General features: G+C 32.2%; 3 protein-coding genes across 4 annotated transcripts; 1 reads left to right on the top strand and 2 right to left on the bottom strand.

The window, feature by feature from the left end:
- Positions 1-1,804: 1,804 nt before the first annotated feature.
- On the top strand, positions 1,805-6,700 carry LOC105107499 (uncharacterized). The gene is made up of 8 exons (XM_011001439.1): positions 1,805-2,133; positions 2,876-2,952; positions 4,038-4,421; positions 4,544-4,620; positions 4,721-4,757; positions 5,239-5,446; positions 5,703-6,099; positions 6,243-6,700. The coding sequence occupies exons 3-8, from the start codon at positions 4,100-4,102 to the stop codon at positions 6,381-6,383; spliced, it is 1,182 nt and encodes a 393-aa protein (XP_010999741.1). The 5' UTR covers positions 1,805-2,133; positions 2,876-2,952; positions 4,038-4,099; the 3' UTR covers positions 6,384-6,700.
- Positions 6,701-7,525: 825 nt separating this feature from the next.
- LOC105107498 (uncharacterized) lies at positions 7,526-11,727 on the bottom strand. 2 transcript variants are annotated; one of them, XM_011001438.1, is made up of 4 exons: positions 11,398-11,727; positions 9,160-10,471; positions 8,045-9,028; positions 7,526-7,956 (listed from the first exon to the last, which is right to left on the bottom strand). In XM_011001438.1, the coding sequence occupies exons 2-4, from the start codon at positions 10,342-10,344 to the stop codon at positions 7,918-7,920; spliced, it is 2,208 nt and encodes a 735-aa protein (XP_010999740.1). In that variant the 5' UTR covers positions 10,345-10,471; positions 11,398-11,727; the 3' UTR covers positions 7,526-7,917. The 2 variants fall into 2 exon arrangements, with proteins under 2 accessions (XP_010999740.1, XP_010999739.1); XM_011001437.1 differs by having other exon boundaries at positions 9,160-10,484; positions 11,398-11,726.
- Positions 11,728-23,225: 11,498 nt separating this feature from the next.
- LOC105107497 (low-temperature-induced cysteine proteinase-like) lies at positions 23,226-27,188 on the bottom strand. Its single transcript, XM_011001436.1, has 5 exons — positions 26,615-27,188; positions 24,691-24,923; positions 24,406-24,543; positions 23,803-24,315; positions 23,226-23,676 (listed from the first exon to the last, which is right to left on the bottom strand). The coding sequence occupies exons 1-5, from the start codon at positions 27,111-27,113 to the stop codon at positions 23,533-23,535; spliced, it is 1,527 nt and encodes a 508-aa protein (XP_010999738.1). The 5' UTR covers positions 27,114-27,188; the 3' UTR covers positions 23,226-23,532.
- Positions 27,189-27,448: the final 260 nt, after the last annotated feature.

Below are 27,448 nucleotides of genomic sequence, written 5' to 3'. Positions count from 1 at the left end.
CCTAACTATCTTAATTTATATGATAAAAATTAAGTACAAAGTAATATGAATCTGTTTAAATTTCAAGAATAAAGAGCTTTTACTTAAAGAAATATGTTAGAGAATAATATAAATAAGTAGAAGAAAAATAAGTAGGAGAAAAATAATAATTGAAATATATATTGACTTATGAAATATAACTTTTAAGATTGTTTTTTCTTAATGTTTCGTGAAGCAAAACAACAGAAACTTTCTTTTCGTTCATGTTAGAAGAAACTCTTCAACCTTTTTCTAAAGTCTACTTTTAAAGTTTTGCTTACCTTTTGAAGTTGTGATCTCTGCTGCTTGCTTATCACACGGATTTCGAAATTCAACTGCCCTCAGAAAAAGGGGAAAAAAAAATAAAAAATAACAATTCAAAATAATTAGGGACAATAAGAGTATGCAATCCTTGTTACTCTACACTGAGCTCGAAGTAATGTAATTAGTTTAGACTATTTGTTTTACCATGACAAAATGTTTACTTGTTGTCTGTGGATCTGTTTTGACCTTCTAATTATATTCAGTTCTTGCTAACCCGTAGGTCTTAATCTAGCTTCTCGGCTAAAGATAAACGTTGACATTGCAGCTTGTGGTGACAATTTTAAGCTTCTCATTCCTGAGATTCAGCAATCTTAACAGCAAGGAACAATATATGGGAATTATATACGTTCTTGCCTTTTCTTTGCCGATCGTTGTGCAGGCTCTTCCTCCGAATGGACGGATCTATGCCAAAATCATTTGTCTTTGGACCATAGTGGTTGCTGTATATTATAAGCTTATAAAGCTTAATTTTCCTCCAAATTAAAGTTCCATTCAGGAGCTGATTAGAAAAACGTTGCTGTTGTCTTGTTCATATAGAAAACGAACACACCTATCAAGTATAAGAATACTTTATGGGATCATGCAGTTCGTATTTTCAAACCACTGTACTCATGGAAAACTTAAATTCACGTATGCATTTTTCTCTCCAAAAAAGAGGTCGACATCGACATCATGATCTCAGCACGTTCAGCAAATTTCATTTGTCAAATGTTATGGAAACACAACGATTCTCCCATTTGTAAAAAAACAATGAACTTGTTGAGGATAGATTTGTTAGAATGCAAAAGTCCTACCAAAATTGACTAACGCATTCAGCTGGTAGTATTTCTTCAACGACCGATCAATTATTTTTGGGTCGGACCAATAATTAAATCAAAGTCATAGAGCCACATGCTTTGCAGAAGAAAGCTGTAGACACTAATTAACAATAAGAACATAGGGACAGGAGGAACAGTGTTGTTCATGGAGTTAAAAAAAAAACTACTAGTCTCTGTTTAGGTGGGAAGAAAATTGATGGGTCGATGAAATGAAAGGTCCCACATTTATATATATATATATATATATTTCATTTTTTTACAATAACTCGTTAGCACTTAATTAACAATACTTTAACGTCACATTAAAAATATATTTTAACTTAAAAAATTAAATTTATGAAGAATAGTTTTATATTAATGTTAATAGTAAAACTTTGAAACCAATATTCTTTTTATTTTTATTTTTTATAAAGTTATTAAGAAAGAGAGAAGCCTGTAACATAGGTCAAAGAAGAAATAAGATAATCACGAGAGGGATTTTGGAGGGACAACTGTCAAAGAAGAAAGAAAGAAAGGGTTTTTTTGAGTCACATGATGCTCTCCAACAGTCGCATCTGTATCCATAATGCCATTTTAAAGAGCACAAGCTGGGCTGTCCTAAAAATCGTTGATTTGTATTTATACTTATTAATTAACCACATGTTAGTCTTAGAATATCTGGTGAGCTTTGATGACTTTGATTCCATGGTTTCCCTTTGATACAATAACAGTAATAATAATAATAATAATAATAACAATAAAAAACACTATCACACACCAAAAACCCAACACAGAAAACACTGCCTCTCTCCTCTTTCTTTCTCCTCCTTCCTCTCTCTGAAGAACTAAGTCTACGTCAATTTTCAAGTTCGGAAGAGGCATGCCAGGATCATTAGTCTGGCGATATACATGTCTAATGATCTGAAGCTATAGACAATCCCACCAACAACTTGGATATGCATGATCAAGGCATCATCATCATCAAAACCAACTGGTTTGTATTTAGTATTTAGGGTTTAGGAAATCAACTTATATATATGAACAACTAATTGTACTCTTGGTCTTATGGTTTTAGTTATGTATTGAGTGAATCAGCTAGCTAGCTTGGGTTTGTTCTTACTTTCTTTTTTATTCTTCATACAGTTATAAATGTTTTCCAAGACTCTTGGAAAAGAGATAAGGAAGGTTTTTTTTCTTTTAAGTGATGGACAAAAAGATGATTTGTTTGCCAGTTTTCTTCACCCTTTATCCAGTTTAAATTAAATGAAATATATTTTATGGATGCCAATTTTTTTTATCCCTTATGATTTCTTCATGGCCCTTTATTTTTTTTTTCCTTTTGGTTTAATTTTGGGAGACTTCATGACCTAAGTAAAATCATGACTTCTTCATCTCTTGCTTGCTGCATGTTTAACTTCATATTTAGTTGCTAAACCATCTACTTACTAGAAATGATTGGAAAACAGCTATGCGGTTTGATAATTTCATGTTGATTGATGGTTTAGCACTCTATTTATAAGAGCCCATATGTTGTTAGATCATAGTGGAACTGTATACCATTTGATCATTTTGCAAATTCATGAAAGAAAATCAAGTAATTTTTGTCATTTCAAAAGTACTTTTAACTAATTTGTTTTCATGCCTTTTTAATTGTCTGTGCTGCATAGCCATGTAAGTTTGAGTGTTTAACATAAGTCCTAACATAACTTCTTTTTTCTTAATTTTGCATTTCGCAGAACGCAGATAGGAGATCATGAACAGAAAAAGGGTCGCTTGGGAACACCTCGTGTTTCAAAAGCATTGAAATAGCCATGTAAGTGATCTCTAAATAAAATGGAACCAAAAAGGGAGGAAAAAAATAGTGATCTTGACGTAAAATGACACCGTCTTTTGGCCATATTTCTTAGTTGTATTCCAGCTTAATTTGGGGCCTGGAGAAAAAGTAATTTGTCATTCAATTCCTTTACTTGATCAGTTCTTATTGTGAGAAAAGCTGTGTTCTGGTCATTCACTAAAAAATTACGTGCGTTGTCCGCATTAAATAAGATCAAACCACCACGAAAAAACCTTTGATACCATGAAATTGACTGTCCAGATCTTAGATGAGTAATTTCCAGCATTTGGAGTTGCTTATAGCCATATTGTCCACTATATTGTTGCTTACGAGTGCCCGTTCCATGGATTTACAGCCATGAAGCATCTAGGTCATCATAAATCGAAAACTGGTAGTCTACCTACTACGATCATTTGGTGCACATTTTTTTTTCTTACCTAATGCAATTCACTGATCGAGGTTTGATCCGACAGTGTACGAGGCTATACGTCACAAAATTTTTGTGGAACAAAATTGAAGTACCATGCTTAAACAAAACCTTTAATGTAAAACTACTTCCATTTATACGGGTTCGATATTGCATCTTATATGAAATGTTTAAAACAATATATATCCTAACAGATTTTGTGCGATGTGCTATAATTTTTACAGCTACTTGCCCAACATTAGCTTAAAAAGTTTTCGTCGATCAATACCTCGGTACTGTCAATTACTGTGTTCTAAACTACTTCAATGCGTGCTGCCAAAAAGGACATCCCCAAAGTACTCAAGGCTTAGGTTTTTCTAGTTGGAGGTTTCAGATTCAAACCCTTAAGAAGGTTGGGATGGGATTTCAGAGCTGAGGAGAGTATCCCTCTTCGTGTAACCAAAGACTACATGGGGCCTAAATGTTTAAAAAATAAAAATAAAATAATAATAATAAAAAAAATAGAAAAAAATAAAAACAAAGTAACAGCAATGCAGCTACTTGTGCTATCATACCAGTTTTTTGAGTCTTAAGGAAATTAAAAATGCATGCCTTTATTTATAAGCTTGCGATTAATAGCTTCCCTTTCTTTTAACAGAACAGAAGCCTCAGATATATAGAAACTCAGTATTTGAAGTCATTGAAGGAAAACAAGTAGCAATGGAAGAAGAATTAAAGATCGGTGATCAAGAAAAGATGGGTGGATGTGAGGACCAAGCTGATAACACGCCTTTGATGTCATCCTTCGATTTGAATGAAGAAGCAAGCAGCGGAGAGGACATCGGCACTGTTGAAGTTAGCAATTCTGATGCTGAGAAGAGAACAGAAGAGAATTATGCTAATAATGCTACGTCTGCAGGGAGAAATGAACGTAAGTCCACAGTAAGGCAATACGTTAGATCAAGAATGCCTCGGCTACGATGGACTCCTGATCTCCATCTCTCTTTTGTGCATGCCGTTGAAAGGCTCGGTGGACAAGAGAGTAAGTTAAAAATGAAGTTTGTTGAAATTGATATAAATTTATAATTGGATCATACTATTTTAATTAAAAAAAACAATCATTTCATTTTATAACTTACTTGCACCTTCTTTGAATTGGCGAAGAAGCAACTCCCAAGTTAGTTCTTCAGTTAATGAATGTGAGGGGACTTAGCATTGCTCATGTAAAGAGTCATTTACAGGTACTCGCTAAAATCAGTGGTTAACCATGTTTACTTGTGATTTCTGATTCACCTTTTCTTCTGTTTTCCTAACTTACTCTTTTCTCATTGTGCATGTAAGATGTACCGAAGTAAGAAGCTTGACGAGGCCGGCCAAGGTGAAGCTTACTTTTTTTTATTTTTTCCATTATTATTAATTTGTGCCTAGTATTGCCAATGATAATGAACCTGAGTAGAGAGAAGTTATCCCTGGCCAGTGTTGGCCATTACAAGGGAACTGATATGTTACATGGTCACAAGTTTTTAATATCTTGTTAAAAATAATCAGTATCATCTTTGTTTTTCTAGCTGAATAATGGATAAATTTACTTAATCACATATGTTCCATAATTAGATGTACATTTGTGATAAAAACTCGTGTACTCGTGTCTCTTGTTAAGTAATTTCTCCAGCCATTCTAACCTTCATGTATTCTGCAATCCCAAATAACAAGTCAAGGCATTTCAGCAGCCTTGACATGAATGGCTGCCCCGCCTTCTCTTCTGGTTTCATGGGGGAAAGAATATGAAAATGAAATAATTTTGTAATTATTAAAGCCAAGCATAAATGAAATGGTAAACCCTTGCTTTTGTTATACAGTGCTATGCCAAACATACAGATCAATGCAAGGAAGAGGTTGCATTCAAAGCAAGTTCCACCAAATGCCAGTCAATCCTCAACAATGCTTCAGAATGGAGAGTGGTGGGATTGTTTTAGCCAGAAATTCTACTGAGCATACTTTTGGCAACAGCCTTTTGCACTCTTCCCTCTTCCAGAGACCATTAAGTAATAAAACCAGTTTCTCAAGGTAAACAATCAATATGCATTGTGAAATACTTGTTATACTAAACACTTTTTTTTTTCCATATAAAGTTTTACAAGGAAGAGGATACCTTTTGTTTTGAAGAGAAACAAGCTTGAAACATTGATCCAAAGAAGCGATCAAATTGGGATAAGAAAAGCTAGAAAATTGATCACGAGTTTCCTATCCCATTAAGCTCGAGAGTAAGAATTCTTCACATCTCTAATTCCATTTTGATCTTTCTTTCTGGTCAATATTATAGGTGCCAGCAATGGGAAGCTGATAAGCATGGAGTAAGTAGTTTGGCAAGAAAGGATCTCGGACAAGGATTAGACACAAGTACCACCGAAATAAGGCCAATGAGACCTGTCAGATTTCTAGAAGATCGTCGGTGGCCTCCACTCGAAATGGTTAAAAATAGATGGAAAATTATCAGAAATAATCCCACCAGCGTCACCTGTACTAATAGTTGCTCTCCACCTCAAGCACATCAAAATAGTTCGTCGCCAAGGTCGTTCGAGACAACCTGCTACTGGAAGCCAAATGAAGGCAACTCTGGAAATGACATAAAGATAAAGCAATCCTTATTCAATTCGTCACTCTCCATTGGCAATTTCAATAGCTTTAAACCAGAGTTTGAGCCCCCATTTCGGGTTGAGGTAATTAACATTTGGAATTTAGAGTTATTATGTAGGGCATGCCATAGCCATACTTCAACACCTTATTTCGCAATCCTTTTATTTTGTGATCTCCCTCCCTCTCATTTCTTTTCTTTTCTATTTCTCCCTTGATTCGCATGCAGCTGAATCATGATAAAATGTTGAAGGACAAGGAATGGCTGCCTGATCTGCAACTGAGACTGAGCCAAAGAGTTGGAATCAAAGACCGCAAGACTCACTGTAGAAGCACACAGGAAATTAGCACCAAGCTTTCACTTTCTTGATGGCCATGAAGACAGTGAAATTTTTATAGAAACTTAGTCTATATATACAATATTTTTAGCAAGGCTTAGTACTTAAGAATATCTGACTATGTAGAGAAAATCATATATAGGATTAGTACAGATTTTTTTAAGTACTTGTCCCTGGAGTCACTTAAGCATTAGTAGTCTTTTCTTCTTTGTTTATTTTCTTAGAATGTACGTTCTTCTTGTTATCAGTGTGCAGGTGGTAATTGATTCAGTTTTGGATGAAAGCAAACGCTAATGTATAACTTTCCCCCCCTTTTTCTGAACAAAAAGGGCAGTGTGTTTGTGAGTGATGAGTTATTGTCTATCAAAGTGTTTTCACAATGTCTCAACAGAAATTCGATACTGCTTGCTTCTGCAAATAGCAAAGAATGACATCTCAGTGCCATAAGTGATATGGAAGACATGTCATTCAACCTCATTTATTAACAACATGTTAAATGAAAAAGGACGAAACAAATAGTATCTTTGAGATTGTAATACAAAATATTTTTTAAAATAATTTTTTATTTGAAAATATATTAAAATAAAATTTTTAGTATTTTTTTTATAATTTTAATATTAGTATATTTAAAAAAATATTTTAATATATTTTAAAGTAAAAAAACATCTTAAAAAAAATATTCTCGAAAATGAAGCCAGCTCAACGGTATTGACAACAAGTTGTCTGAATCAGGTCTTTCTATGGTATTATCCACTCTGGTTTCTGTATAATTGTGCTGCTGCTAAATATGGTAACTATGGGGATTGGGACCTCTCTATATCTCCATTTCTTATTTCTGGATCTAGTTCCAAAAATGCTAAAGATCATGACATGGCAAATACATCGTAATGTTTTCTAACCCCAATTGTCCCCTTAAAATGGTAAAGCAAGACAGGGGCTCTCTTGTTCAGAATTCTTTGATGAACTGGACTGAAAGATTACAGGCGTGAAAGAAGGGAATCTAAGAGCAGTACTGAATAACATGTATGTACATGCAGATGTAGAGAAACAATAGCAGCACCATACCACCAATGCTTGGATGGCAGAACAATCAATTTTAGGGCCTTCCGGAATAGCTTGCAATGCCAACAGAACTTGTTCACAATGAATATACAAGGCTTCTTTAGAATAGACATTATCACAATCAAAAGTGTAATTTCATTCATCACCATAATGAATTACTGATTTCTATAAACACAGGGATCAACGGAATCCGAAAATAAAAGCAAAACAGTCGCTTAAACTGTAAACCACCAATACAAGGAATATAATGGCTTATTGGCCAATCACCTCACCCCTGTATGAATGCGAGACGGCACATCACAGGGAGGGTTCAGAAAACTTGGAAATTTCAACAAATCTGACTGCTGAATTCCATCTACCTACTATAGGAGGATTGAATAATCAGAGCATGATCTCACAAAAAAAATGTAGACTGGAAGATTTAAATTGCCTTTGTTCATATCCGAGGGCAAAATATCCAAACAAAACAATTGCTGTTAAGAATTTGGAAAGAGCTCTGCATCTCTAACTTTTGGAGTGTTTAGAAGCGTGAGGGATTAATTCCTGCAAATGAATACTAACGTAAAAATTCTTCTATAACTTAAAATGAAACTGGAAGAAAAACGAAGAAGATTGAGAGTAACGGCATTACCTCAGAATAGCGTACATGATCGTGATGCAAATAGGATGATTTAACAATGGTTTCCCATTTGGTATTAGTAGAGGGCGTATTAGTGTCCTGCCATTTGCTCTGAAAACTGGTTCCCCGATGCAGATGTGAAAGTGAATTTTGTGACGAGAATGAAGGCAGGGTTCGCCAAAGCCAAGATTCCGACGGTGATTTCGGTAGAATTGGGGCATGAGGAGACTGCACTAAACTGTTTTTCACATTTCCTGTATCATCTTCTTTTGAAATCTGATCACCATCAATATTTACGTTTTCTTCAGTTGTTGCACTTATACACACTAAAGCTTTAGAATAGTCCTCCATCAACTCTGGTTTGTCTGAAAGAGAAGCTGAATCAGCATCCGCAGACCCGGGGACTTTATTTTCCAGTTCACTCTCTGCTTTCAGAAAATTCAGGAATTCTGCATCTTGGAAAGAAGACTCTTCACCAGCTGCTTCTTTCATTTCTCTGCTTTTCAAGGGTCTCTTAAAGTCCCCTTTTTCGGAGTCCACATATTTCTTGATATTTGAAGAACGTGAATCTGGGAACAGTATTCCTGCCTTGTGTACAGTATCTACATACAGTGTCTTCTCAACAACAGGGCTTGCTGGGCGGGACCCTCGTTTAGCACCATAGTAGGATGATAGTTCCTGAGACTTGCTAATGCCTTTGTACAAATTCAACCTACTGGCTCTCAAATCCTCAGCCTCTTTAGGAATGCCTAGAAATCCCCTGCCACGGAAGGGAGATTGAGGCGCTTCATTGCGATAAGGAGATACGCACCCTGAGCGTCTGAAAGGAGATGTACCAGCTGAGCGCCTTAAAGGAGATGTCCGACTCATTGTTTGCCGATCACTTGCATAGATGAACCGATTAGATGCACAGGACAGCTTGTTCTCAAACTCCGGCAGCCTAGGTGATTGCCCTCCGCTATCTTGCTTTAGCTTATTAGCAGCATCTTTTAAGTGCTGAAAAGCATCGCAAAATTGTAAGTGATTTTAGAATTGAAAGGCAACTTCCACTAATTATAACAGAAGCATTCGGCACTGACCGAAGGAGAAATAATTAAAGGGAAAGAAAAAATGAGTTCTATTCTAACCTTTTTCACGATTTGACTAACAGATCTGTTCGGAGAAGCTCTGCTCAGTTTTTCAACATCATTGGTAGAAGACATGGAAGCCTGATTCCTAAGTTTCAATCCAGGAATGGGATTTAGGAGACCCAATGAATTCTTAAAGCATAAGCGAGGAAACCAACCACAAGCCTTAGTTGATATATTCCCAGAACCTTCATACCCATCATATTCATCTTCACTTTCTTTCTCTTCAATATCCTGGCCATAATTTGAGATAATTATTGACTGAGATTTACTAGGAGGAGGTGTCCTATTCCCACGAACCACCTTCGTAATTTGTCTTAATTGTTCACCTACCACAGGTTGCTTTCTTGAAGCATAATGAGCTGGCTCCAAAGCCATTGCCTTGGCCGCAGGTAAGAAGCGATTCATCATGAAATCTCGTGTTTGTTGATCCTTGGAAAAGGTTCCTGATGGCTTCACAACCTGAACATCAAAGCCACTCACACCACTTGCACTACAGTTCATGGAGATTGAATCTGTTGGGGACAAAGTGTCAAGTGCATCAGAGTAAACATCATCATCATCTGAATTCAAACCTGATTTCTCATTTGGTCCCTCTCTAGAGTAATCTAACTTTCTTACGTTCTTGTTGAAAGAATTTGCTTCAGCTTTGGGCCTAGACAAACTTTGATCGTTGGATTTCTTTTCCTTCTGGTGCTTTGCAAGATCCAACACCTTTCTTGGAGGATTCCTTTGAGTAACAGAAGCCTGCTTGGGGACTTTAGGCTCTGGCTTTTCCTTCTGGTGCTTTACGACATCCAATGCCCTTCTGGAAGAAATAAGTGGCTTAACAGAAGCCTCCTTGGGGACTTTAGGCTCACGCTTTCCCTTATGGTGCCTTACAATATCCAACGATCTTCTAGGAGGAACCTTCGGAGTAACAGAAGCCTCCTCAGCAACTTTAGGTGGCTCCATAGAATTATCCTTTGCTCTACCAGGGATCTGTTCCCAGTGGAAAGGAACTGCAACAGGTTCAGTCACTTGATCCAAACTTGTGTCTGGTTTGTATGGAGGAAGAGCATGGCGTCTATTGAGCAGGGAATTCTCAAGTTTCTTAGTTTTTGCTCCATCAGAAGTTGTTGTTATGTTAGAAAATCGCCTCACTGATAGGAGCGGTGCATTTAAATTCAATTTCCGTTCCGCCATTGCTTCCCAGAACCAAACAACTTCTATCAACTCACTCTTTGACGGAAGTTTACCAATCAAGAAAATGTGAATGCCGATGAGAAAGAACCATAGGCGCAACCATGGCAAATCCCCCTATATCCCAGCTCTTCAAAATGAATCTGAAAATAAACTGATTAACAGTTAGAAGAACAATCCAAGCATCTTAATAAATAGCATACACCATAGTAACTCATAATTAAGCGCAATTTCAACTTATACATGGCATGATAGAAATCGAGAGCCGCAAAAAAGGAAATAGAAAATGATATGTGCACGTTCCAAAAGAGCATGTCATCATATAACAACACTTGAAGAGCAAGAGCATTAATTGTTCCCTTAAGTAAAGTAGGAAAACGGAACGTGAAGACATTTATATTATCCATTGCCATATGAATGCTTCACAGATCCCTATTTATATATATATATATATATATATATATATATATATATATATATTGAGAGAGAGAGAGAGAGAGAGAGAGGTTATTGTTTCACAGATTGGGATCCGTGAAACAATAACCTCATCCAACAAACTCTCCTGAAGATCAGAGCACATCAATGAAAAGCAATATCCAATTCTTCGTTCCTTATTTTCTTCTTCAATTTCTCAGCAACCAAGATGGGAAAGTTATGCCAAGATCCGATTTTAACCACACAGATACAATTATCCAATTAGCATAGCCATACGATTGCCAAGATTATCGTCCATTAAACTCAAAAAAAAAAAAATCAAGATGGGAATTTATGGCATGACCTGAATCTTCATCTACTTTATGCAAATGGCATGCATTATCAAGAAAGCATGTGTTCTGGTCAAGAAACAACCAACGTCATCAACATCTTTAAACTAACACTTACTCTAACAGTTGAAACATTATCCACTCATAAATCTTTAAATCTTTAACCAAGAACTAACAAACTAACAGAAAAATCAATGAACTTCCAAAAACCAAAAAAGAAACTGGAATAGGCAATCTAAACAAAGGGATTTCTTTAACATTCTTGAAATAAAACGAGATGCAAAGAACATACCTGAATGGTCCAATGATAAAGCTTTGACCAGTGTTTATCAAAGTTACAAGTTCAACAAATGAAACTGGAAGGAAGAATGAAGGACGTGGAGCATAAAACCAGTGAATGAGTGAGCAAAGGAAGTGAGGTTGGTGTTACTGCAAAGGGATCCTAAAATTATGGCATGAATTTGGGGAATGAGTGAAAACAAAGAAAAGGGGTAGAGAGAGAGAGAGAGCTTATTACTAATACTTTCGTTTTGCTTTGTGTTTGCAAGTATTATACAGTAAGAAAGATACAAGGGTAAGGCACTCGACATCATGGGGAGAAGCTGACTGAGACAGGGATAACCCCCTTGCTACGTTGTTCTCCGTCGCTTGGTCTTCTCCTTTTACTGAATTTTCAACAATAACGTGCTTCCTTTCATAATTCATTAAATTAATGAAAAGATAAGGACTAAATATTCAATCCACTATAGAAAAAAACCCAGACTGAATTATGCTCCACACATTTATGAAAATATTACTATATAATTCTTTTTATGAACTCATCTTAGATGTGAACTCGTAATAAAGAGGTAGCACACTCATTTATTTAGTATTTTGGTCCTATGGTGAAATATATATTTTTTAATTTAAAAATGTATTAAAATTAAAATATTTCATTATTTTATTTCATGGTATTAGTATATTAAAATTATCAAAAATACCAACAAAAAAAATTAATTGAACTTTTTTAAGGTAAAATTATTTTTGAAAAGAATAAAAAAACAAAAATTACTACACTTTCATATAAAATCTTAGTTCCAAACAAAATCTTAGTATATGTTTAGTATTGTTTTATAAGTATTTTTTAAATGTGTTTTTTGTTTTGAAAACATATTAAATTTATTTTTTAATTTTTAATATCAACACATCAAAATTATTATAAAATATTTTTTTTAAATAATATATGCAGTTTTAGCCTTCCAATCAATGATTGTAGGTTAAATAAATATTTATTATACATCTATAGTCTAGAAACATAAATATTGAATTTATTAGTTTAAATTAAATTTCTTGTGCAATGCCTAGTATTTTTCGAATTTCTAGATTAATTTTTTTTTTTTAATTTTGAAAGGCAAATGCCATATCCTTACAACCATTAAAAGAAATCAATCTTCACAATAACTAAAATATTATACCATGGAGCGGAAGACTTCCAGAGAGAATTGCAAGATTTTGAGAGAGAAATTAATTAAATTGTAGTATAATTAAATCATTATGGCATGGTTGTATGGTACAGTCAGATAGTGCTATTTAATATTTATGATAGAGTGACGTTGTCACGGACAAACAGTTGAAAAGCGACGGTTGTTGGACCAGACAACGTCTTAAATTGGTCCCTTTTAGATAGGGTGGTTCTCTCTAGAAAATTTTAAAAAACAAAAACTCATTTTACAATTATTTTCTAGTAATAATAATAATAATAATAATACCTGTAATGTCAATTTCAAAAAACCAATCCTTAAGATAAGTTTTTAATATATGTTTTATAATATTATTTAATATATTTTTTAAACAAAAAGTTCTTAGACTGAAAATAAAAGTTGTGAGATTTGAATTTATAAGTATTTTAACATTAATAATTATAAATTTAATTTATAATATAACGGCATTAACAACAACAATTTTTTTTATGAATATTATAATAAAAGCATTAATGAGAAATTATAAAAAGTAAAATGAAGATCATAAAGATTTATTTTTTCAGATAAAGACTATGAATAGGATAAGAAAAAAAGAAAAGAGAATATTAATAATGGTTATTTTGTAATAAATAATTTTTTTGTAGTTATATATATTGAAAAGAAAATAATTATGTATCATTTCATAATGTAGAAGCAAGACTAGATACTTTATTTATTTATTTTATTTTATTATTAAGAAAAGAAGGTCTTTTGCAACAACAATATCTTCATTTTCAGTCAAAACATTTTACAATATCTTCATTAATAATGGTCAATTACATATGATCATGACACTTGCTTCACACTGACCAAAAAATAAATAAATTAAATACATATTACTTGCAAGCCAACTTGATACTATTAAATATGAACAATCATATTTAATTACTATGAGATAGAATAATTGACAGTTTTTTAAATTATTATCTTGCATTAAAACTAAGCCTACGCACATAATTCATAAATCTATAAATGAACATATTATTATTTTCTTATATAATTATAAATGAAAAAAGTATTGACATAGAATGATGTTTTAAAAGGTTGAAAATCACATTATACTATAATAACATGTTATAATCAAAACTATAATGACACATTTTTAGCTATGAAATAAGTCCCCGCACAGTGAGTCACAAAGTGAGATATGATGCTTCCAACACTTCAAGTGTTATGTTGAATGATGTTGTTTTTTGTCATGCAATATAGAATGATAACTCAGGAAAAATAGTTTTTTTTGAGTTTTTTCTAAAAAAAAAATATGGGACTCGTAAATTATTGAGTTTTTTTTTGTTTTTTTGGAATTTAGCAACCAAAAATAGTTTTTTTTTTGGAATTTAGCAACCAAAAATAGTTTTTTTAAAAAAATAAAAATAACATTTGAAAACTTAACTAGAGAAGTAGCAAAGTTTAGCAAATCTGTTTTTACTACTCGAGTGCTCGTGACTCGCATGTATTTCAAGTGATTCTCTTTAAATTTTTAAATGAACTTACATAAATTACAAAGAGAATATAAGATAGAAAAGAAAAAATAAAATAAAAAGAGGAACTTATACAAATTACTCGCAAGTCACCTTTACAAAAAGCTTCTTCCATGTTTTTCTGAATCCAACATTTTTCACTCTAATTGCCAAGTTCTTGTCCTTCAAAATTGAATAATTTGGTGTTGTTTACAACTTAATTTGACAACGACAGAGCAGTTTTAAAGGAAATTACGCTGGGGAACACTAACCGCCGTGAGCTCCATCAGAAAGGGATTGCCGATCAAAAAGCAGCATCGCCTTCTTACATTTGCAAGTAAAGCAAAGCTACGTGGGCAAGTGGTTGAATCATTAACAGTCAGATGCTGCTCTTAGCGGATCTCATCTCTCACATTTGCAGGTGGCTTGTAATTATTCCATTCAGGCATTTAACTATTGTCTTATTAAATCAATCATTAACTTCCACTTCGAATTGGACAATCAATTAACCAATAGAAAAACTTATTTCAGATTTTGAATGGGAAGGGGAAATGGGTATAATATTCTGGCCAGATGTGCTCAATTGTCTTGTTTAAAAACATAGGAAGCAGAACTTTTGCCCAAATTATACCACAATTCATATTTAAATATTAAAACATGTGAAAATGTCTTCTTTCTTTTTTGTCCAATTAGATCTTGTCTTGATTGCCCTTTAATTGTGGAGACCCATGCCACTACGTAACATGGCTTGAATTTTATATGTATTTCTCGTGATTATCCGTGGGATTCATTTAACATGAATTAAACAACAAAAACCATACATGTTCATGCCTTACTTCAACGTACTATTCAATACATTATATACCCAAAAAATAACATTTCCGGAATTTATGAACGCCGCTACTCCTATTTCCCTAGCTCCATGCATGCACGTATAGATTTTTATGATTATTTTTTGGTTGTTGAAAGTAATTTGCATGATCCTAGCTAAGAAATAGCTATTGCTAGCCTCCATGTTCAGGCTTCATTGCTCGGCCGGACTATTTATCTCGTATAAAAATATATTCAGAAGTCGTAAACGCATTTTTTTTAAAAAAAATATTCAGAAGTCGTAAACGCATTTTTTTTTTTTTTAAATATGCACTTTAGGTAATAGATCTCATCAGGTAGAATAAATTAATTTTTTTAATTAGACACTTAAAAAAGTTATCATGATAATTTTGAGGAATTTTTTCTCAAAACAAAATAAACAATATAACTCAATTCACAAATCATTAAATACATGAAGATGAAATGGAGTAAAAAAGACCTAAAAAATTAATCCTAATCAACTCAAATTAATATAAAAAATCTCTAACCCTAGTAATCAGTTTTAAGCCAACTTATGATATTTCGTCAAACTCGTGGCCTAAATTATGATATCAAAATAACCTAATAGAAAAAAGTAAAAAAAAAATTGTAAAGCCTATTTAATACAAAAAAAATACAATTGTGTTAACTTTTCAAACCTATAACTCTAGTCATTAGACTCGAAGCATCGTATCTGGAAAAACCATAAAACTCAATTCTCAATCAATCGAATATTGAGTAATAAAATTAAAAAAATAATTTCAAATATACAAAAGGATTTGAAAAAAAAATAAAAATTAAAAGAATAAGTATCAAAATTAAAATACAAAATAAATTTTATATTTGATTGAAGGGTGAAATTGAAAAGAAAAATAAATTTAGCAAAAGGATATAAAGATAAAAAGAATGAGGATTAAAATTGACATAAAAATAAAAAAATTGATTGAAAGGTGAAATTAAAAAGAAAAAATAAATTTAACAAAAAAAAAAGAATAAGAACCAGATTAGTAAAAATAATATGCCATAAATTTAGATTGAAGGATAAAATTAAAAAAAAATACATAAGGGAAAAGAAAAAAAGAAGAAATCAAGAAAATGAGGATCAAAATGTAAAAATAATACCATAAATTTAGATTGAAATATGAAATTAAAAACCAATAAAACTCCTTCAAAAGAGCCAATAAAGAAAAATTATAAATTAAAAAAATAAGGTTTGAAGTTTAAACACCAACAACAAAAAAAACCAAGTTGTAATTTTTATAGGAAAGGGAATGAACAAAAAAACAAAGGCCTACCGGCAACAAATCATCCTACCATCACTAACATGCACCACACCAACATGAAAAGAACATAGAAGCGCTTTCAATAACGAGGCAAAATAACATTTTTGGTCACAAAAGATCTCATGTGTCATTTAAAGTCATCTTTTTTACTATAAAGGTATCTTTGTGTAAATTTATATTTTTTACTATAAGGATATCTTTGTGTAAATTTATATATTAATTGAGAATAAATCCTTCAGATAATTTTAAGAGTATATCCTCCATATTAACATGGTTAATTTAGAGAACTTTAATAATTTTCCTAGTTATTATCCCAAATTTGAATATAGAGAATCACAAATATATGTGCAAACCTCTTTAATCATCAAATCTTCCCCTTAAGGTTTAGTACCCCTTACTTTAATCATCAAACACTAATGCTTTGTATCTCAATTAGCATTAATGTCCCCATCTTCCTAAAAGAGAATACGAAGTTGAACCTCTCATTTATGATAAAATTATCAAACATTAAGACTGATTTATTTTTCTCTTACTCGCTATTACCTTGTTTTTTTGTAATCCTTTAAATAAAATATGAGTAATTGCATATCATCATTTCAAGTATTGCAACAACCATTAAAATTAAAAATATTGGACTCTAACATGATCCAAATACTAAATATCTGATGTATGATTTTTAAAGATTTTTTTTCTTCTTAGTTATTTTTATTGCTATTTAGTTTAGGAAATATTTTCCTTTATGTTGTTTCTATTTTTTTCTATCTAGTTTAGAAAAACTAATATCGTGTTTGATAATTTTATTTTTTCTATTTAGTTTAGGAATCGATGTAATAATTCTATAATTATTTATTATAATTTTTTCTCCCTTCAAGATAAACCTAGAACTAATATAAATAGGATTTTTAGCTTATATTTTAGTGGACTACTTGAAGTTAAGGTTTTTGTTTAGTGATCCTATTCACTAGAATTTGTTTTGTTTAGGTTTGTTATCTTTTTATTGATGTTTTATTTGTTTTTGTTGGTATTAGAACATAAAAATTCCTGGTGATTAGTGGTATGTATTTTAAAATAATTAATGGTAAAACCAAATAATTAATGATAAAAGAGGTTACAAAATAAGATATACTCGTGTATGAAAAGATGATGGTGTTTTTTTTTTTTTTGTTACAAAATAAGATATACTCGTGTATGAAAAGATGATGGTGTTTTTTTTTTTTAAAAAAATATGTTTAAGAAGAGGTAAGAGAAGATATCTAAAGATTGAAAGATTAAAAGAAAATTGATTATAGATCTGGAGGTGATTTTAAAAATCAATTTTAGAGATACGAGATTGAAGGATTACAAGGAGATTGATTATACATTTGTAGGTGATTTTAAAAATCAATTTTAGAGATGTGAGTAGGGAGACAAGCTTTTAATTCAAATCTATAAGAGAAACTTCAGCAATAAAAAAAAGATATTAAAACTAAATTTTTTTATGATTCTAGTTTCTTTATGGATTGGAATCAACTATTAAAATTTGATAAAAATAACAAAGAGAAAGATAATGCTGAAGAAAAATATTTTGATATTGAAATCTTGGTTTGTGTTGATCTAGAGTATGTAAAATATGTTTATACCACATTAGTTGAGCAACATTCGCACCATTAACACCAACTAAATAATGAGAAAATGAATTATATATTTAATAGTGATATTATTTTGATTGTTATTGCTAAGAAGATCGAAGGAGAAGAGGTCGAATGTATCAAAAATAAATTTTTAATTTTTTAGTTTTTTTGAAAAAACATTGAAAATATTAAAACAATACAAATGTGTCAAAAATATATTTTTTTATTATTTTTTTTTCAAAAAACAAGAAAAAAATTATAAAAAATTCATGTTATAATACTTTTCATAGAGAATTTGGTGTGTGGTGTGCCTCCCTATTTTGACTTCAGAAAATATGACTAACAACATGTTTGTTTTAATTAACGAATAACAAAAACAATGGGCGAATTGATGATGATTTGTTGTTAGTTATAAGATATAAAAATAAAATAAAATAAGTAAGGGTATATTATGTCTCCATAAAAGATGAACACCACGATAACCTCTCAAAAGAGTAGATAAACACATGGCTACCAAGTGTGAAATGGATAGCTATTGAGAGCATTTCCAGATGCGATGGATCATCACAGGAGAAGGAGCAGCATGATTTTAAGACCCGGCCCGGTTCAAGGCGGGATCAGGATTTTGATTAGGTTATTGGGTTGATGAATTAAATTTTATTTTTAAAAAAAATTAAAATGATATTATTTTAATAAAAAAAACAAAAAACAAAAAATTAATTGATTTTTAACTGGATCAACTTGCTAGGTCAGTCAAGTTATATCAAGTTTTTTTTTAAGTCAGCCGGATCTCGGATCACCCCACTTTACCGGGCCGGTTTCGAAACTCTGAGGAGGAGAAGGGGACAATTCTGTGTGGAGCTTTGCATTGGAGGAGAAGAGGCACGCCAGAGAGAGGCTTTGAAAAGTGAGAGAATGTTGCGGCAAGTGAGGGCTAAAAGTACTTATTAGTTAGGGGGTGATCTGACAAGTGGTACCTATGGTGAGATTACTTCCTGTGCCGTGCTATCCAAAATATACGTGTCAAGGGATAAGAATACCCGGAGAGTACAGAAACTTGGGAAATAATTGGCGCGAAAAAATGGAAAATCATGATGGAGAGATAAACTCTTAAATGAGTGAATAGTGAAAAGATAATAAATAAGATATTTATGAATTTTGAGAAAGATAGTCGACTTGGAGTGCGGGGAGAGGTTGATTTTTAAAATATTTTTTATTTAAAAATATATTAAAATAATATATAATTTTTATTTTTAAAAACATATAAAAATAATTCAAAAAATATTATAAAAAATCTAAATTTTAATAAAAAAAGTATTGAATCTAAACACCAAACATAAGATTTTCATGTAAAGGAATGGGTTGACATTATATTTTCAGGAGAATGAAGGAATATACTCTCTAGAATTATTAGAATTTTAAGAGGATGTTTGAGAAAATAATCATAATTGTTTTTTAAAATATTTTTTATTTAAAAATATATTAAAATAATATTTTTTATTTTTTATTTTTTAATATCAGGGAACATTCTAAGTCACCCTAACTATTCTTACTGAGCATTTTCAATTGTCCAGAACTTGATCATGAGTCTGGCCACATTTCCCTGATTAGCCTATGTAAGTCCAAATCCTACCCTTCAAAATGCTAGTGAATCACACATATGATTACATTTGATTTCTAGTTTAATGATGTATTACATGATGTTTTTAATTTTTTTAAAAAATATATGAGAAAGTTTAATGATGTATTACATGATGTTTTTATTTTTTTTAAATATATGGGGGTGTTTTTTTATTGAGCATGTTAAAATTATTGAAAGACTTTAAAAAAATATTATTTTAATGTTTTTTAAGATAAAAATATTTTTAAGACTCACAAAAATACAAGTAGAAATACAATATCAAATAAATAAGAATAATAAAATAAATAAAATAAAGAATATAAATACGTGAATAAGTCCAAAATGGCAAAGTAGAAAGCAAAAAAAATAAAATGAAATGAAATCTTAACTAGATCCGAGAAAGAGCAATACGGAAAAGAAGAAGAAAAAAGACAGAACACATGGTTAGGGCAACTTTTGTCTAAATTATACCTAACTTAATAAAGTACATTTGAAAATGTCTTCTTTCTCACCCGATGTCCTCTCGTTAGGTTCCCTCAAATTGCGGACACAAACCATTCCACTAACATGGATGCAAATTTATATCTCTAAATGTCTTGCCTCTCCTCATTGATTCCATCGTCTGCCGCTGTTGACCATGATTTAAGGAAGATTTTAATGTTGACTTAAACAAAGACAACCCTGCAATCCTCCATTGCTCCTGCCTCGTTAATTTCACTGAATTACATAAATTGTCGATAATTTATGTTAAATAATTTTATATAGAGTTAAAGTATCAAATCAATTGAGATTTGGTAAGACACCACGATATTTGCCAAAAATTGTTAAATTTTTTTTGTTATTATTTATTAATAATTTGTGAAATTTTTATTTAGTAAGAATTTCTTTTTACTAAAACAATATAAGTGGCAACAATTGAGAATCTCTCGTTTGTTTTTTCTGATTTACATAAAGATTGGACAATTAGATTTGTTTCTGGCTTAATTTTGGACAATTAGATTTGTTTCTGGCTTAATTTTTTTAATATGTTAATATATTAACAAGTATAATTTTTAATTTAATTTTGAATCATATTAAAATTTTACCAAAAACTTTTGAAAGCTATATTTCATATAAAGTTAAAGTGTCAAATCAATTGAAATTTGGTAAGACACCACAATATTTGCCAAAAATTGTTAATTTTTTTTTATTGTTTAATAATAATTTGTGAATTTTTTATTTAATAAGAATTTTTGTTTTTACAAAAACAATATAAGTGGCAACAATTGAGAATGTTTTAGCAAGAGTTTCTATATAGCAACTTGTATTTCTTTTAATTTTGATGGCTTTTTATTTGACAAGGTTTTTTTTTATTATTTAAGAATATTAAAAGCAGTTTTGAGCTTATATTTTTTAATACATAATTTTACATTGATAAACACAATTCTTTAACTAACTATTGGATTAGGTTAGAATTTCACCATAAGATTCTAAAGATTTTAATGGTCTTGTTTTATATGAAATTAAAATTTCATTACTAGTAATAAGTATTAGGAAGTCCTTGCAATAAAATTTAGAAGATATTGTGTGATAATTGTATTAATTTTTTAGTGGATTTATGATTCTTATTTTTATTTTATTTGGAATTTTTTTAGCATTTTTAGGATATTTTTACCTATTATAATGCAATGGCCTTCCTCAATTACTAACATGTGAGTTGCACACGCAAATTAGTTTCTTTTTAATCTATTATTTGATTTTCTAATAACTCTTTAGTTTGGTTATGAATCTTATCATGTTAAAGTTTAATAAAGGCTCAATCAAAAAAGAAAAAGAAAAAAGAAAGAGATAAATAACCCAACTAAATTAGTTTATTGTAGTTATATTTATGATTAGAATTGTACAAATTAACTTGGATTGTGAGGGATTGATTCAATAAATATTTTTTTTAATGCTAAACCATTTTTTATCCATTGTTTGGGTTGCATAAAGATTTATTTCCACGTGGACAATCCCAATTTAGAACTCCGCTTTCTTCCCCATGATGTCTCTCTACCGCTGTTAGCTACAATTTCTTGGGTTTATTTGTATTCATCTTAAATTAATTCGAAACAAGAAAAAAAAAACATGGGAAGAAGGGATCCTTTCAAATTGATATTCCCTGAACTTGTATGTAAATTGTGCTGGCCAAGGATTCATACAGCAATTAATATACCTTTGCAGCGTATGAAACATGGAATTGCTTGCTTCTTGGTTGGGCTTTGAAATAGTTTCCGTGCCAAATTGAGAGAGAGACGGACGAAAGAGCAAATTCGCTTTGTAATCTTTTGTTAGAAAGAAGACACAACACTCTTGTACCCCACCATTTACAGTCGGTGCCGGACAACGCCTGCCCGCCATCACCCAATTCATATCTCAGCTGAAGGAAATATCAGGAAATTTGGGACCCCGAATGCAGCGTCGGGACGTTTTGGACCCCTCGGAGCCCTTTCCTTAATACACGGGTAACATCGAGCATGTCCAGCCCATCCTAATTAGTGCTTTATCTTTTAGAAATTCTCAATTGGATACTCTCATCCATGGTTTAATTAAGAGAATTTAATGTTTTCTGTTAAAACCCATTTGAGAATTTTGATCTATTGATGACCCAATTAAGATAAACATTGTTTGGTTTGGAGATAGGTGGATGGAAATTAATGAATAAGTTTGTGGATAAATTTGGAATCTCCAAATATATTTTATAATAGCCATAACTACAATCAAATAGATAATGCGCATACTCTTTGAGCTTGAGATATCTCTTTGGAGTTCCTTTCTTCAACCATGATTATAATATTTAAATTCACCGATGGTACATTAAGAGTTAAAAAAAACCTTACCGGACAAAACTAAAATTAAAAAATAATTAGATATAAACTTAATATCAAATTACCCTTTGGTCAAAACATAATAAAAAATAAAATTAGATTTAAGCTTAATTAGCCATGTAATTAACCACTTACAATTTGTCATATTTTCATAATATATTGGCTAATTGGTTAAAGAAGCTGGCTTCATTTCTTAACCTTTTAGGTTCAAACTTTAGGACTAGCATGTAGAAAAATTATTAAATTTTCATGAATGCACTATATTGATAAAGAGGTTTTAAATCCATTAAAAAGAAAAGGGCGTTCTTGTACAAAATCCCTGCCACTTTACAGTTACAGCGAGCGCCGAGTGGAGGACATTGATGTGATCAGAACATTCTCGCTGTCAAATGCCACCATCACATCGAAGAGAGATTCAAACTCGAGGTGGGAGATCTTCAGAGTATAAACCTCTCCCTCGGCCTCTGCCTTCGTTAGGGTAAGGACTGATTTTGGACAACTTCTTCTAAATTCTTTCCTGGGCTCATATATTCTGTATATGTTAAATTGAAGACTTCTGCTAATACGATGAAAAAAAGCAGGGAACTTGCACTTGCAAGTCATACTAATCTCAATTTCCCTTGGTCTCTTTTATTCTGCTTTAATTAACTTCCACACAGCGAACGGACACTGGTGCAGTGCATGGTCATTTTGGGCCTGGTTTGATGCCCCTTCATATCAATATTATTGGGCTTAGCCTGATGCCATATTTATTTGGGTTATGTCCTCAATTGGCAAAGCCATAATCCGAACTAGCATCAACCAAGTTCCCACTCACTGTTTTGCTAAATGAACCGCTCTGCTGGAATCGTTTTGTACGAGATTGTAAACCTGGTGGATTCTCATGGCCCCTATGACTTTCTGTTAGTTAATTGTTCCCTTGTTCATGTGATTTTTCACAATTGCCTAGAGCTTTACGGCCAAGGATTCAATGGCTTGGACTAGTCCAGTTGTTTATAAAATTGGGAAAGAGATTTAGTAGCAACACAACAGTAAATATGACTCAAGAAAAAAAAATATTTAAAGAACAAAGTCCCAATGAGAATTGAAATTCTTGTCCCAGAAGATCGGAAAAAACATAGTTTCCCTTGTATCGTCTTCCCCTGTACCGTCTTTGTTCTGCTTTTACCTGCTGCGTGCATAAGAACATGGCCAAATGCCTGCAAAAGGAAAAGACGTGGTGGCAAGAGCAACGACGACATTCATATGTTCCATTTTCTTCAGCGCATTGCAGCGAGGGGGTTCCTCTTCCACTGTAGAACACGGTGGTCCGTTTTCGTTCTTTCCTGCAACTTGGTCCAGGGAAACTTGTGCTTAGCCATATGTCGTTTGCTTGCAGCCACTCCCAGATAATCTCCCTGGCCCTGTCACACACACACGTGAGATTTTCATAAATCATCTTTCCTTTATCGCCATATAATTTAATAAAATACTGATTAATGATTTAAAAGGACTTTGAATTGATAGCTTATCATTTATCATTTCTTTACCTTGATGCAGAGCCCTTCTTCAACATCACAAATGGGGTAATCACTGGGACAGCAGTACACAGAGTCGGCGCAGCAAACAGCATTCTCATATGCACAGCAACCGTAGACAAGACAGTAATCAAAGACCTTAAGAATGCAACAGCAAGTCTCATCACTCGGGCAGTAGGAGAAGTCTCCACAGTCACTTGGTTGAGGGGAGGGGGGAGGTGGCACTGGTGTTGGTGGAGGTGGAGGTGGAGGCGGTGGCGGTGGCGACGGAGGCGATGGAGGACTAGTTGGAGATGGTGCAGAAGCTTCTTTTGTTGGATATGAGGCCATTGCATTGATTGCACATACACCATAAGGTAAATCAGTGTTCCTCTTTATATAGAAATATCCTTCAATTCCCCATGATGTGCCCCACGAATTCTTCACTATCCAATAATCTTCACCATTTTCTGAACCATAGCCAACTATCAAAACAGCATGATCAATGTCATCTGGATCATCAGAGCAGTCACCATCATAGATTCCCTGAGCAAGTCATAACAGTCTACTTTTATCACCCGCTTTTGATCAAGAATCTTAATTTCCAAAGACGTACGACAGAGAAGAGATACTTACACCAGTATATAGTTGGAAATCTATCGCAGAACCATCCATACCAACACTAATGGGTTGTTGAGCAGCAGCACACAAGAGTGCACTGTCCGTTTCATCTACATCTTTATACCCGTCAATGGATACAACTTTTATTTCCTCCTAATCAAGCAGAAACACCATCAATGAGACAAATTAGATACATTCAGAATTTTCGTGAAGTAAAAACGTTAACTAATATTCCTGTAAACTTAACCTACTGAGTATAAATCAACATCAAGAGGTTATATTGATACAGGGGGACCAAACCTTGGCTGTGTTGCAGGTACCATCAACTCCTGTATACGGATAATTAGCTTCTGTATCGATTCCACCATTGTTTATAACCCATTCGAAAGCATAGTCCATATAGCCTCCTTCACACCCATAATTGGTTGTATCACAGTCTACAAGCTCTTGCTCTGAGAGGCTAATGAGGTCGCTAGTGACAATGGCATTTATTCCTTCTATGGCTCCAGTTGTGGAGAATGACCAACAACTTCCTGGGAACATTTCATGTCCAGACCACATTATTGTTTTCTCACACAAGCATGTCAAGACATAAATCGGATAACATTGGATGTGGGGAAACTCAGAATGAATTTTCCTTCCTTTTTTGACATAACATTGTAATTAAGAAATGCGAGAAATAGAATAGCATAACTAAAACTTTAGTAATTAAATACTAGAAATTCATGTACTGAATATTGAGATATTCTACTTAAGGTTATTTTTTACATGATTTTTGGATTTTGATTTAAGTTGCTCTTGAGTTTTTATTTAAGGAAAAATCATAAATTTGTTTGATTAGACTTAACTTTAACTTAAATAAACAAGTTTATTTCAAGATCTTGCTTTTTATCCATTTTTAAAAAAAAATTTATTTAAAGATTCTAACTTGTAGGATCTCTCTTCCCTTAAAAATCATTTTAAGTCAATTTTTATCAAATATACATCTAAATTTACTCATTTTTAACACACAACTTATTTATAAAATGCATCCTTTTAAATTACAACTTAAAATAAAAAATATTTTTTCATAATTAATGTAAAATATATTCTTAAATATTTTTGGTAAGTAATTACTACTCATTCTTAGCTTTAGAATATTTGCATTTGATAATACGTGAATGGTATTCATAAAAAATATTTGTCAATTAAAAATATATAATTTTTAAAAAATTTTAACATTAAAACTATCCAAAATACATTTAAAGTAAATATCAGTTTTATATTTTTTTAAATGAAAAAAAAAATTAAATACAAATTCAAACGTGAAAACAAACACATTCTTTGGCTTGTTCGAGGCACATGTCGTTGGATGGGCAAATGACATTCCATGTATATCAAGAAGAGAATCCTTCTTCCATCCTCTGACTTCGAGAGTAGAGCATGTGAAGCCGAAAACAAGCCACGCCAATCATTTTCTATTTCTCGATAAATGACATGATATTATGCACTTAGAAAACGGGGAATAATAATGATTGGACTGTATTTGCCCACCGGTCAAAGACAGAATATGGCCACTTGATTGGATTTCGATGCGTACAAAAGCAGTGGTTTTTTTTTTAAAAAATATTTTTTAATATTAAAGTAATTTAAAAATATTTAAAATAAAAACATTAAATTTTAATATAAAACAGAAATTCAATAAAACAATTCAGGTCCAAAGGTTTGTTTTAAGGCCTAGCTTCCTTTTTTGAAATTATAATATTGTGCTTGAGAATAGTTATGAAAGTTTTTTAAAATATTTTTTATTTTAAAAAATATATTAATAATATTTTTTTATTTTTTAAAAAATATTTTTGAGAACAATATATTAAAATAATTAGAAAAAAATAAAAATATATTAATTTAAAATAAAAAAATATTTTTAAAACACAACATCAAACATACATAATGCTATTTCTATCACACATATTTATGCTTGCGAAATTTAAGGAAGGAAATTAAGCAAATAAAAAACATAAGGATTTATTAAAAATGACCCAACTTCTCAAACTAATGTTTTCTCGGCTTAGGGATGATAAATATCGAAACATCTGATTAATCATTTACATTTAGCATTATATAAATTAATCTGTACTTGCTGACATTTTACGATCGAAGGTTTGTAGTAAAATCCCTCGATAGACAGCGGCATTTCCTATTATAAATCTTCCTTAATTGCATGAATTTATCGAGGGAAGCTTACCGCAGTCTCCTTGGTCCTTAACAGCAGTGACAACTCCCTTCTTCCTCCAATCCAAGCTGGAAGGTGCATCGCACGACTGCAAGTTTCTCCGACTCCTGTCTTCTGCATCAAACCTCCTTTTGTTGATGGGTTTCTTCACCTTTGACAGATAAAGTTCCTTGAACTCCTCATTGCTCAAATCAGCAAATTTGTTCAACCCCACTTTATGCCTCAGAGTTGTTTCCTTTCCTGTTTTCTCAATTATATATTTCAAGTTCCTCTTAAAATTCCCGAACCTCTTCTCTGCCTCTTCTGCATGTTTGTAAACCTTCTGGTGCCTATCTCTCCATCGTTGAAAGATTTCAATGATGCTTTCATCTGGTGGAAGCTCACTCAAGTCATTGCCAACTATAGAGTACTCACTAGGGAGGCTAGAAGACACGCATGTTAGCCCAGCTAGAAGCAAGAGAATTAGATGAACCATTTGGGATTTCTTGAAATATTCCATCTCTGATAACATTGATTTTTCTGATCTGTCTACACTGCAATTTTATATGGAGAATTTATAAGGTGAAAAACTACAAGCCCGACCAAGCCTACCAGTCAGCTCAGGAAAAACGTCCTCATCTCTCACTTTCCGCCGTTTGCATTAAAAATTGGAGGGAGGGGTAACATGATCTGAATTTTCAAAGTGACCGAAACGACTTTTGAGTTTGGAAGTGATTGAATCATAGGAACTGTAAAGGGTATTATGGTAGTTAAAACTGTACCACTTGTTCATATCTTTCTCGTAGCACCAAACTATTTTGGGTAGGTGATCATCTGCTATTCATATCCCTGGACTTGTGAGTGGCG

Source organism: Populus euphratica, unplaced genomic scaffold (assembly GCF_000495115.2).
Source record: "Populus euphratica unplaced genomic scaffold, PopEup_1.0 scaffold162.1, whole genome shotgun sequence".
Taxonomy (NCBI): Eukaryota; Viridiplantae; Streptophyta; class Magnoliopsida; order Malpighiales; family Salicaceae; genus Populus; species Populus euphratica.
This window is presented reverse-complemented; position numbering and strand designations above follow the sequence as displayed.

What these genes read in the sequence shown, in the direction of transcription:
- LOC105107499 (XM_011001439.1), top strand. Translation starts at nt 4,100, where the DNA reads ATGGAAGAAGAATTAAAGATCGGTGATCAAGAAAAGATGGGTGGATGT. An exon ending in ATGTAAAGAGTCATTTACAG is followed by an intron (nt 4,621 to 4,720) that starts GTACTCGCTAAA and finishes TGTGCATGTAAG; the next exon opens with ATGTACCGAAGTAAGAAGCT. An exon ending in GCTTGACGAGGCCGGCCAAG is followed by an intron (nt 4,758 to 5,238) that starts GTGAAGCTTACT and finishes TTTGTTATACAG; the next exon opens with TGCTATGCCAAACATACAGA.
- LOC105107498 (XM_011001438.1), bottom strand. Translation starts at nt 10,344, where the DNA reads ATGGCGGAACGGAAATTGAATTTAAATGCACCGCTCCTATCAGTGAGG. An exon ending in TTAGTCAAATCGTGAAAAAG is followed by an intron (nt 9,029 to 9,159) that starts GTTAGAATAGAA and finishes GATGCTTTTCAG; the next exon opens with CACTTAAAAGATGCTGCTAA. An exon ending in ATCATGTACGCTATTCTGAG is followed by an intron (nt 7,957 to 8,044) that starts GTAATGCCGTTA and finishes ATTCATTTGCAG; the next exon opens with GAATTAATCCCTCACGCTTC.
- LOC105107497 (XM_011001436.1), bottom strand. Translation starts at nt 27,113, where the DNA reads ATGTTATCAGAGATGGAATATTTCAAGAAATCCCAAATGGTTCATCTA. An exon ending in ATTTCCAACTATATACTGGT is followed by an intron (nt 24,316 to 24,405) that starts GTAAGTATCTCT and finishes TGACTTGCTCAG; the next exon opens with GGAATCTATGATGGTGACTG. An exon ending in AAGAAGGGCTCTGCATCAAG is followed by an intron (nt 23,677 to 23,802) that starts GTAAAGAAATGA and finishes TGTGTGTGACAG; the next exon opens with GGCCAGGGAGATTATCTGGG.